Source organism: Podarcis liolepis (assembly GCF_965112155.1).
Source record: "Podarcis liolepis genome assembly, chromosome: 7".
NCBI classification, from domain to species: Eukaryota; Metazoa; Chordata; class Lepidosauria; order Squamata; family Lacertidae; genus Podarcis; species Podarcis liolepis.
In genome coordinates, this window is record NC_139561.1 from 33,582,517 (window position 1) to 33,595,353 (window position 12,837).

General features: G+C 40.0%; 1 protein-coding gene across 3 annotated transcripts in view; it reads right to left on the reverse strand.

Annotated features, from left to right (window-relative positions):
• Positions 1-3,369: 3,369 nt before the first annotated feature.
• Positions 3,370-12,837, reverse strand: part of URI1 (URI1 prefoldin like chaperone) — a 42,822-nt gene continuing 33,354 nt past the window's right edge. For all 3 annotated transcript variants that reach the window (XM_083513720.1, XM_083513721.1, XM_083513722.1), the window contains 5 exons: positions 11,751-11,928; positions 8,952-9,222; positions 7,106-7,248; positions 5,490-5,748; positions 3,370-4,167 (listed from right to left, as the gene is read on the reverse strand). In XM_083513720.1, coding sequence (XP_083369846.1) covers positions 3,979-4,167; positions 5,490-5,748; positions 7,106-7,248; positions 8,952-9,222; positions 11,751-11,928 — 1,040 coding nt within the window. In that variant the 3' untranslated portion in view covers positions 3,370-3,978. The remainder of the gene's footprint in view (positions 4,168-5,489; positions 5,749-7,105; positions 7,249-8,951; positions 9,223-11,750; positions 11,929-12,837) is intronic.

The window sequence follows — 12,837 nt, forward strand, 5'->3', positions numbered from 1 at the left end:
TGGAGGGAAGAGGAAAAGGATGCACACACAGCAATTGTACTCCAGGCAAGCCAATGGGATTTACAGCATGTAAGCATAGTTAAGATTGGGGCCCATTTTCTCTAATTAACCAGCTCTGGTAGATTAGATTAGATCTTCAACCCCTTTGTTATTTAAAATACATATTCATAGCACTATATTTTATAGATGCACTGTTCTGGTTACAAAATAGCTCCTACTTTTCTAGGACATAATTTCATTTTGTTTAGCCAAGAATTCATTAAGGAAGCTATAAATAACCTCCTTTAAATATTTAGCCGTGAATAGAGGGTGGACTGGCATTGATGGCTTATTTTAGTACTAACGCAATATGCTTTAGAGCCATAAAATCTAGATTTCAGCATGTATCAAGCTAATGATTAACACCTCCAATGAGGTTTGCGATATCCAATTATAGTGTGTGTATTTGCAAGCTTAGGTCCCAAAGAACACCCCCTCTCACACACACCAAACTTTCCAGTTTGGGAGGGGACACCAATATTCCAGAAAAGCATTGTATGACTTCTGCGCCTACGCTGGCCAGCTGGCCACACAAAAATCACATAGTAGTCAATGTAAAAATTAGAAGCAGTGCAGGATTTCCCTCCTCTGACCTGATAGACTGATATTAGCATTGTGAATGGCTCTTTTTCATTGTATTATCTTGCCCACACAATGAGATCTGCTTCAGAGATCCTGCTTGCATTTCTGCCAGTAAGGTCAGTTAGGTTGGTGAGCAAAAAACACACATCAGGGCCTTTTTAGGGGTTGCCCTGCTGTTACAGAACCCCCTTTTGATTGGATTACACTTGCTTCCCTGCCTTACAGACTTTCAAGTGAGCCTCAAAAACTTATTCTTTAAAATGCTGTCTTTCCCTGAGAGTTTAACTGACTTATGATGAGATCAGAGTGGCTTTCTCATAGTAAAGTATATCATCTTGATTTATCTATCTGCCGTTTATGCGTGCTGCTTTGGGAAGAAATGCCCCTAAAAGGAAGCCTGTAAATATTTTACATAAATAAATAAGAAATAAAAGGACTCATGACATCTGTACACAGCCTTTCTTCCAAAGAGCTCTGAGAGCTATTTTGCCTTACCAACAACCCTATAAAGTTGCTTTGGTTAAGGGAGACCAGGGCTGTGTACAGGCTGCTATTTACTCTGCATCTAGTGTGCTCCCATCGCTATTTGGGGAAATGGAGTATACATGTTAGCTATAATCCATGTCTCTCTTACAGTTTCTCATGGAATACTGCATTTTGATGCATTTCCCCCCAAACTAACTTCAATCTGAACTGAGAAATACTGACTAATTAGTCTGTCTGTAGCCTCTATCCCGCCCCCAAAAGATGTAATGGCAATTTGAACTTCATTTCCCTAAATCCCACCCCAACACTCTAACCCAGGGGTAGTCAACCTTTTTATACCTACCACCCACTAATGCATCTTTCTTGATGGTAAAATTTCCTTACCACCCACCAGTGTTCGTTGGAAGGATTCAGCTTGTGCCGTAGAACCCCCTACCACCCACCTAGAATCCTGAAATGTCCACTAGTCAGCAGTAGGGACCAGGTTGACAATCACTGCTCTAGACATTAAACCACACCAACTGTCCAGTAAGATTTGCAGATGGTTCCTTGCTTTAAAGACTTGCCTCTTATCCTATAGAACATAGAACATAACACATAATGGCCACCAGTCCAGATTGATATTGACATGCATATGAACAGACTGAATTCCAATCTAACTCGCCAGTCCTCAAGCTTTCCATGTTTGGCTGAGTTCTGTAACTAACAGACAAGCAGAAGCCTTCTTAGTAGTCAGGCTCCCCTCTGAGAACCAGAAGCACCCTGTTTTACAAATACAACAGAACACTCAACTTTTGCTGCACTGTAAAGGTTGCTTAGTACATAAGCAAATTGGAGTAAATGAATGGGGTATTGGCTGCTGAAGACATTTTACCACCTGAGGCAGAGCAACAAATGGTGTGTGTCCCTCTCCCAATGGTCATGGAACATGGTACTCAAGGCTAGTCATACTGTTTTGTCACCTGACGCAAGCTCCTCTCCAATAATAAAATACAATTAAAAAAATCAGAACAGCTAAACAGTTTGCTGCTGTTTCATGACACCCAATATCAGCTGCTTGAAACAGTAACCCCACTTTGCCCAATGGTAGGGCTGGTCCAAGATTATTTAGGAACACAGGAAATTGCCTAGTGTCGGGTCAGATCAAACTATTTCTCCATCTTATTCTGATTAGCTGCATGCAGCATTCCAGGTTCTTGGGCAAAGATCTTTCCCACCACCTAATCCATTTAGGTGAAGGTGCCAGGGATTGGACCTGGGACTTTCTGCACGAAAAGTGTGCTCGACAACTGAGCTGCAGCGATTCCCTTTGCCTACCTTGACTAAATTCCTGAAAGTTGATTTCCCCTTCTCTAAAGACAAAGGTTCAGGGCATCTCTTGTGTGCTGGGGCCACAATGGAAGCTGCTTCTGCTCAACACTTGCTCAGAATTAGCTTTGCAAAGAGAACGTGGGAACAAGTGTAACATGGAAAAGTGAACCAAGCTGAAAGGGGAGAAAGATAATTTGCTATTTTGCTTTCATTTTGTTTATTTATTGGACTCATAGCTAGGCCCACAACTGTCAGGGCAACTAACACTACACAAATTATTACTCCCACCAGTTTGCCTAGGCTGCTGCTCCTGCAAGACATAGGCCTTGGTTTTGAAAGCTGAGAGGGAAGTCCCCTTGTGGACCTGATCTGGTTGCTTCCCAGTTCATGAAAGAACTGAAGCAGGTGGTCTTGTATGGATATTGCAGCCAGCTCATTGATTTGTGCTTGGATGGCAATAGGGAACTAATGAAACATTTGCTCGTTCTTAGAAGGGTAAGTGGACTAAAATCCTGCAATCCGACCTAGTGCCATTTGCTGCAGGCAGGATGCTGCCACAGTGTGCAGCTGGAGGACTGGCCTGATAGACTGCTTCCTTTTGATTACATGTCCATGCTGTGTCTTGTATTCAAGTTGCAAACTCTGAACAATAACGGCACAGGGTCGATTGCTTCCTGGAACAGCCCACGACAACAGAATCACATTTTTGAATGCACAATGGAAGGGGAGGATCTCTTTGGGGCTAAACCTCCTTTAGTTTAGGGTTAAGCTCTTCTCCCCATGAGCACGTAATTTCCATTGACGTTAATAGGTGTTTCATACACAAAGAAAAGAAAAGAGAGTAAAGGGCTCTGTATTGGAAAGGTCAGAGAACATGCTCAAGGAATTTGGAACTGAGAAAATGTTTCAACTCCACTGTATATAATAACCCAAAGGAGAATACTTTCAACATTTCAGATTTTTTCTTTTTCTTTTACTTGAAAAGTGTAATTTTACAAAATACCATTTTTTCCATCAAAGAAACATCCCTGCAAAGTACGCGAACACAGCGTTCTGTTTCATAGAGTTTATACAAGTTATCAGAGGTTTTATGCTAGTAGGAAAGAAATGATTCGTCAGCACAGACACCTAAAAGCAAACCCTACAAAACAATGGGGGATATGAGCAAGTCTTAAACGCTAAAGCAAGTCATGAAATATAATTGTTGGCTCTATTTGAAAGTTGCAAAGTTTCTTTCAAACGACCCATATGGTATGTAGAACATCACATCTGGTACAAAACTGCCTGTATTTAGGTTTAAACACACACACACACACACACACACACACACAGCCTTATGAAGATTATTCTTTTGAAAATTATTCCAAGTGCTGTTATCGTAAGGCAAACATATACAAAGGTGCTGACTGCATACAGGGATATTAAGAAAATAAGAAGAATTTTGAAGTGTTTTTTCACCGATTTTTTTTTTTTAAGAAATATCATCAACAGAGGTCTAAACATGAACAGTATCAAATCAACGCAGCCTGCCGTTTTAAACTTCCATTGTCTAAGCAGAAACTAGGTTTTCTGTTGCATTCTGGCAGCTTTGAATTTTGAAACCCTCTTTGTAGTTTCTTCTGAAGCTTCAGAAAGAACTTCCTCAGATTTTCGCTCCAGAATGGTAGGCAGGGCAGGGTGAGCGATTACTGGGTGTGGTGCTGAAGCAGGAGACAAAGGCTCCTTCTCGACAACAGTCCCCGAGAAAGCCTACAAGGAAAGGAAACCTTGAAAATAAGCTTATAGGTTACAAAGTGTATTACCGTCACTTTCTCTTTTAGTCAAAAATACAGAAAAAACTCCACCAAACCAACAGCAACTCCCTGCAAAAGAAAACTGTCTAGCTTCCTCAAAAGAAAACCAGAAGGAGTGCTAGTGTTCTAAGGAGAGATATTCATACTCTATGTACGTTTTGGAGTAAGAAAAAAAATGGTCTTCAAGAACATAAAAACAGATGATGCAATAGTAAATTTTAGCCCCACAACTGATACAACTTTGCAGATCTGGGGCCTGTCAACATTTCAATCATATTGCACTTTCAAGGTTTCATATTGTGCCTCCTTTAACCACTTCAAGCTGACACCTGGTGTACGAACTACAAACTATTTTGTGTGTTGACATGTTTCCCCCCTGTCAACATCATCACAACAGTTAAGTAAGATTTTATAGAAAGTGGCAGACAAGCTCAATATATTTTTTAATGCAGGAAGACTGCAAAGTACATTGGGGAATTGTCCCCTTGCGGACTGCCTTATGTTAACTTATCTGGAGGCATCTGGCTATCTGCTCCAGGAAAGGGGTCCCTGGATCAGCTGGTCATTTTAGCCTAATCCAGCATGGCTCTTCATGTAGTAGGCAAGATGTGAACAAAATGATAAATCACAGATTTCCATTGGTCACTCATAGGAAGCAAGGCCTAATCTAAACCCTCTCTTTTCCCGTTGTGATTATGTGCCTCTCCCAATGAAAAAGTCTGTATGCCTCCGCTCCTTGTGCTGCTATTAGAGGTGGGTAACTTACCCTGCTGCCAGAGTATCCCTTTTTTTCTGGCCCCTTTGATCCATTTGCCCTCGAGAACAAGGCAAGAGAGAGTACAGAACTCTCCAGTTTCTTTCTAGCTGAGGAGGAAATCTCAACTAAATCCTAAGAAAATGTACTTCTACTGAAATGGTGGCGGTTACTTCCCAGTAAATGCATCTAGGATGGAAGTGCCAAGGTTCACAAGAGAGTGTTTTATAAATGGTTTACCTGACTTAGAAAAGAGCACTGACAGAGGCACCTGTGCTCTAATCAGACTGACATGGGGAAAAGGCTGCCTTTGTGAAATGCCCCCGGCATGCCTTAGTCAGAAAGAGAACAGTGTGCCTGTAGATGAAGGAATGCACATTTTTGTTGTTCTGCCCAAGGAATAAGCTGGTGGCAGCTAAAGAGACAATTTACGAAAAATGAAATCAACATTAATAATGTTTCTAATTTGTCCTAATGTTTTCTCCTAAAAAGAAACAATAAATGAAAGAACCCTCTCTCTGTACCTCATACAATCCTGATAATGGCGGTGGTTTTTTTGAAAGATGCTCCTGCTCCCCCTCTTCTTCCTCCACTAAGATTCCTTCGCTGTTATCACTGTAGGTACTTTCATCATAGCTCACACTCCGCAGAATTCCTCGTCTGTCATCAAACTCAGCAGTGCTGCTCTCACTGGTATCACTACAAACACTGTTCTCACGGCTTCGAGACTTCAAAATTGATTTACGAGGGACATACTCTCCATTCACAACATCAACAAAGACTCTGCAAAAGGAAAATGTTAGCTTTAATAAACTATGTGAGAAGGGGGGCAGAGAACCACATGACAAATTCACAATAATTTCACTGTCTTTGGTACAAATTAATTATGATGACTTTGCCTAGTCAACTTTCTTACTGAACTCTTGTAAAAGATGCAATGCATTCAGCAATGCAACTGTTACCCTGCCACTTTTGTGTGGATACCTATCACATTTCTTCAGGAGTGAACATCCTTATTAGAGCTTTACAAAGACTTGTATTTTGCAAAATGAAACTGGACACCACCTGAAGGAACCTTTTTATAAAGTGACACTGTTTTTGCTTTTAATAATCAGATTTGGCTTCAAATTATCTATCACGCTCAAGAGAATAATGTGCGGTTATTTAAGTGAAAGAAGATCTGAAAAACTTGTGAGCTTCACAGGCTTGGCAGAGGGTGGAGTTGGATACAGAGACAGAGAGAGATCATGGGTCCACCTAGTTCTGTATTGTCTATATTCTTGCTAGCAGTTTCTCTTCAATGTCTCAAGGTTTTTCCAAGCATCACCTACCTCCAACCCTTAATGCAGCCTTTCCCAGCCTGATGTCCTCCAGATGTTGTTGGACTACAACGCCCATCAGCCCCAGCCTGCATGCTCAATGGTTAGGGATGATGGCACTTGTAATCCAGCAACATCTGTCAGGAATCTGTTTGAAGAAGGCTGCTTTAACAGGATATATTGAATACTGAACCTGGAACTTGTGGCATGCAAAGCATAAGCTGCTGTAAAGTCATGGGATGTTTTCTCAGTAGCTCTGCCATGGATATGATCGGTTGCCAATAAAGTAAATCACTTTAGAAGAGTAAGGAACATGCCACCCCAAAGTAGTTTGGACATTTTTCAGCTCTGAGAATTTCTCCATTAATACACTCACAGACAGATGTTTTGTTTTTATATGAAGTGATATGAAAACAATATGAAAACATTAATAGCAGTAGCAATTAAAAACAATATGAAAACATTAATAGCAATATCTGCTAAATGCCCTAAGTAGGTATAGCAGCAAAATGAAACACAAATTGATTGTTTTTGCAATTTTCATAATGGCCAAGCCATTTTTAAGGAACCATTTAACTGAATAATTGAATAATTGTCAAATATGAATAATACAGAATAAGTGAGATATTCCTACCAGGTGCAATTTGGCATACAAAAGGTTCAGGAATACATTATATAATTTATATTAATTACATGGAATTAAATAGGATTAATTATTAGCTGTGACCCTCTGGCTCTTGGTAGATTACCAACTGTTCTAGAGCTATACTATGCAGAATGAATCACACCCCACCAAACTGTTCTTGCTACAGGTGCCATACCGATAAATGTCTGCTGGTGTTTTGATGCTGGGCAGTTCTGTAGCCGAGTGCCCATTGCCATTGCTATTCTTTCGCTTGCGTTTTGCCTCTTCTTTCTTCTCACTGAATTTCAAAGTAGTATTTTTTCCTGTGTTTATTCGTACCTGAGGCGGAAATAAACATTAGTCATAAATAATCAGACTTTAATCAAGCAAAGACAGCAAAATATCATTCTTTAATCAGCTGAACAAACAAAATATTAAGGTCTATGGCACCCCCCTATATAGGGGTGATTTTGGCTGCAATGCTAAACTGTGGTTTGGTGTTGCCTGCATAAGCCTTGGGCTTGTTTGCTCCTACCCATCCACTCCTCTTTGGCATAGCTGTGAGAGGTTAGAAGCTTCTGATTCTGTTTTCAGCTAACAGTGGTTTGTTATGTGTGGACCCAGAAGTGCGGTTAGTCTTTTGGTTAACCACAATTTGTCGTGGGTAACTTCAAACAAGCCAATTTCAAACCATTGTTTCTGAAGCTGGCTTGTTTAAACTAACCATAGTTACATTTAACCACCCTTCTGGGTTTGGATGACACAGCAGGCTGTAGTACACCACAAGATAGCAAAATCTAGACACAACCCTGAGCACCCTTGATTTAAGGTGACCTGAGATGCACCGCTAGCCATAAGGAAATCCACTAGTGAAAAATCTAAATAAATTTCAAAACACTAATTCTATTCAGGGCTATAACTTAAACCAAATTTAAACAAAATTGTTGTTCATCAGCTATGAGAGAAATCAGCAAAAGGTTAACTCTTCTTCTCAGTCAGAAGGCTGGGGCAGAAAACCTGATGTCCTAACAGGAGAGGCAACTCTTCTCATTTCACTTTCTGCCTCCAATTTAAATCTGGGAACAAAGCCAGCCTTTTAAAGAACAGCTCCAATATACCTTCCCCAACTCTCCTTAATTATCATATATGGAGTAGGAAGGAAACATTAGACCAGAGGAAACCTCCTCAGCACTGATCTGTTCTCGTCTCAGCAATATGGGAGGAAGAGAGGAGAGTGTCCAGGGTTCTTGAGATATACCAATGCAAATCTGCAGAAGTTTAGAGAAGAGTTGTAGCACCAACAAATTTTTTCTCGGGCATGGGGATAGCCTATGAGTGATGGGATCCTGCTTCCACCAACACTGAGGGCAAACTGTTCTATCCTGAACTCTTTATGTGGATAAGTTAGTCATCTTTCTGTGGATAAGTTAGGCTAACATCTCCAAAGAAAAGGTGGAGTAATGGGATTTCTTCAGTCTTTTAGCTCACCCTGGAGTTTACATTCTAGATGCCAAAGCAATAAACACCATTACCATCACACTCCATCAACATCCAATCAAACCAGGTCCTAGGTGTACCTAGGTGTCCTTCTGACTACTCTTTCCAATGACCTGAACATGGTAGGGATCCTCTTCAGATAGAAAGCAAAGTTTGCATTATCTTTTAAATGAAGAGGCATAATCCCATTTCTTGCCCTCAAAGCCTCCTGAGCAGAAAGGACATTCCTGGTTAAGTCCTGGTTAAGTCCATTCCCCATTTTACCTAAAGCCAACAAGATTTTAAGCAGTTTTGGGTAGCATGTAGATTTTAATACCATATTCTTTTCACATGTGATCTTTTTAAGTTTGAAGGCAAAGAGTTTAGATTAGAAATGCAAAAGCCCCCCTTTTACCTAATCATTTCATGAGAATACAACATTAGGTAGAATCCTAAATAAGCCTGGTCTCTCGACATGTAAAAGTAGCAGCATATTACGCAGGAAAAGCATTACAAACTGATAACAATCTCCATAATATGAATTCAACAATCCTTGCAATACAAACCCTTTTAGGTTCCACAGTATGAGAGAAATATATTGTCGGTACGGCGTGCTCAGCAATGGCTGAATCATCCTCATCATCATCACTGCAATAATGATTTGGGCCATTAAGCTGATCTCTGAACACTTCTGAGTTGGTTACTTTTTTCTGGAAGTTGCCCTGAGTATTAGGTTCTTCCCCCCTATCAGCCATATTCACATCTGTCTTTTTTTCTTCTCTCTCTTCTTCAGAGGAGGAAGCATCTTCTCCATTTGCCTCAACAGCATCAGAGACCCTAGAGTGGGGATGGGGAAGGATGAAATTCAGTTCCAGTTCAAAGCCATAAAATAAGCATTTAGCTGATGTTTGGATATTTTTAGGGCTTTCCCTTCTTTTGCAAGATATGGACAACTATCTTATTTTTACAAATAACACCAAAGAGTAGCACATGCACCAGAGGCACACTTGGTTTTTACTGGAAACTGGACTTTTAGTGTTGCAGCACTGATCCTCTATAATCAGTTAGAAGCTGAAATTTGACAAGTAGACTGGACTTAACTGTCAGGGGTCCTTTACCTTTACCTTTTTTTAGCTTGTTACTTATGCAGATACTAAAGAATTTTTTCTTTTCTTTTTTGGCTTAAGATAGCGTTCCCTGAAGCATGACCAAGTCTTTTTATGGAATATTAACTGTACAATTGTAGAAATGGTTTTATTGTTTTAGACTTTCTATATTTTGCATTATCTTTCATTTTATCTTATTATACACTGCTTCAGTAGGTTCTGGCTGTGAAACGGTTTATAAATCTGCAAAATAGAGCAAATAAACAAATAATACCCAGTTTCCTGTTTACCATGTTGGCCAACCAGATGCCTCTGGGACAGTCACAAGCAGTACATGGAGGCAACAGTTCTCTCTTGTTGCTCCCCTGCTTACTCTACTAAAACGAAGAGGCTTCACATAGCCACCCTGACTAGCAGCCACTAACAGACTTGCTATGATTTCTAATTATGATTTCTAACAGTATGCTCTGCTGCTGTGGTGAACAATGGGAACGTACATGCCATTATTTCCAGTGTCACCAATTGTTCCTATGTACCAAGAAACCACCAAAAACTTCCAATTATTAGCTTGAGGGGAAATCTCATGAGGTTTTATTACAATCGAGCCGTATACAAATTTTGCTAAGTAAATGTTAAGTAAAATTACTGAAGGTTTTTAAAAAGTTTGCCCCCCAAAAAACCTACCTACTCCACATATATTTTGGCACTTTCCCCCCACAAGTTTCTTCTTATTACTTTCTAATACAAGTTAAATCCAGCTACCTGGTGGTTCTGGAACTTTGGCTGCTGCGTGATCCAATCTCATCCTTAAGACTCATCTCAACTCTTTTATGGCACAGCGCTTTGAATTTATTCGACTGTGCTTTAAGTACAACTAAGCAAATCTTGTTTTCTTTTAGAAAGTTGTTGAAAACTCAATCCTGGAATTCCAGTATGGTTAAAGGCTCTACCTGCACTACTATGTTATAACAGTTTACTTCCCCTGAACAGTCATTCCTCTCTCCCTATAAAGAATCACAGGAATTGTTGTTTGGTGAGAAACTTTAGGAGTGACCATGGCTCAGTGGCAGAGTATACACTTTGCACACAGAAGGTCCCTGGTTAAATCCTTAGCAACTCCATTTAAAAGGATTTAGTAGCAAGAGATGGGAGAGAATTCCGTATGACCCCCTGGAGAGGCATTTTCAATCTGAGTAGACAATACTGTGGTAACTGGATACATAATGTGACCTGGTATAACAGAGCTTCCTATATTCTCTATGTTCTCAGTGTCCTCTGCTTCACAAAATTACAAATCCCATGGTTCCCTCGGCAGAATGAATTACTGTAAAACTAATTTAAGTCTATGGTGAAAATATGTGTCAGCCAGAAGATTCTGCACTTACTACTTAAATGATTACATTCTGCTGTCATTAAAATTGGGGTGGGGGAGCAGGAAGTAAAGGGTGTGGAGAAAAAGTTTAATGCCCAACACTTTTTGGACTCTTTGGGAACTTCATTTGGGTGCTCCAAATGCTGATGTTCAATCTCTTGTTATATTGTCTCTACTCTCCTTCTGCCGTAGCAGGAAAGTGGAGACAGTATAACATTGCATTTTGTTCTCCTACCATTTTGCTGCCTGCTCCCCCCTTCCCCAATTTTCCTGGGATTTCCCTTTTTCGCTATCAAAGTGACTAAAATGCGTAAATATATATTTCTGTTTATGCACCTCAGTACCCAAGCCAAATCTACTGTATTTGCTGGTCAATTTGTTTTTATTTAAGCAGCAACCTCATCCTGTAACAAAGGAAGATTACAGAAGTTCAAGTTTTCCAGATGAAGAAAAGAACTTTGAAACTTCCTTTTTGCTGTGATTGGAAATGGAAACTGTTGCAGAAGCAGAAAGTAATGAGACCGTGGGTATAATAATCACAGAATGTCAGATATACAAAATGCAACACTGCATATGGGATTGCAATGCACTATAGATTTGGGTCAGGCTTTGTTCACCAAAAAGGGAAGACCAGGGAGAGTGTTTCTAAGTGCTAAGCAGAATTCTGTAGCCAGTCCTAGACTCAGAGAGAATTTCAATGCATGAGATAGTGTTCAAAACATGCATGTTTGACAACAATGGAAACACAAATCACCAATGTCTTTCCCTGTTTGAGAACCCAGACTTGATTAAGTGGGAAAGTTTGACTCAATAAATATCCAAGCTTCAGTCCTACAAATTCTCTCTTCTTTTGAATAGAATGCTCCAACAAACAACTGTTAAGATACCTGTCGAGTTCACCAAGTATCTCTTCTTGTCTCTCTAGCTCATCTAGTCTGGCCCAAAAGTCTTCCTCTGATTTCAAGTCCTCACTGGATTTTTCGCCAGTTCCATTTTCTTGAAGATTTGCCTCAAAAGCAAATGTTTTTGGTTTAGAATGAGGTTTGTGAGCAATTCTGTGTTTTCCTGTGTAATAAACAAAGCAAGAGAGTTTTTAAAAATTATATTACCATCATAATGCAAAGGAAAGGAAAGGAAGTGAAAAGGCAATTGTAATGAAGGACTCTGGACGAAAACCATTAAAAAAATGTTTCAAATTACTACTAAAGTTTTAAGTAGCACCAATGAACTATATGGCAAAAAGTACCTGATGTTTATCCAAATGCCAAAATACATGCCGCCGCCCCCCCCCCCAAAAAAAACCAGGAAAACAGCATTTTGGGGATATTTTACATCTGCTATATCAGAAGATAAAAAGCTGCCTTATATTATGTCTGCCCACAGGTCCATCTAGTCCCATGGTGTCTACACCAGTGTTCTTTTGCCTTGGGTCCCCCAAATGTTGTTAAGACCACAAGTGCCATCACCCATGACTTGTTGGCTAAACTGGCTGGGGATGGTATGAGTTGTAATCCAACAACAGCTGCGGATCCAAGGCTGAAGGATCCACAATGGCTCTCGGGTATGTGAGAGTTTCTTCTTTATTCCTTAAACTCTCTACAGTAGATGTTCATTTGCTGCTACTGGACTACAACTGCCATTGCCCTTGACTATTATTCATGCTGGCTAGGGCTAGCTAGCCACCCCTCCTTTATAACATACTCCAGTGTGTACTGGGGAAATGATGAAAAACTGTATAACAAGTACGTCTGAGAAACTTATTCTGGACTCTTCAAGGAAGAGGCACAAAAATTCTGTTTATTTTAGCTTGGTTATAAGGGTATTACATTAAATGATGCATGTGCCTCGGTTTATAAATGTATCTTGCCATTTTCAGAAGTGCCTAGAGAAACCTAACCTTACACACTAAGTCACTACAGTAAATTGGAGACCATTTGGTTTTCGTATTAGAAAAAATAATATAAATGTGAAACA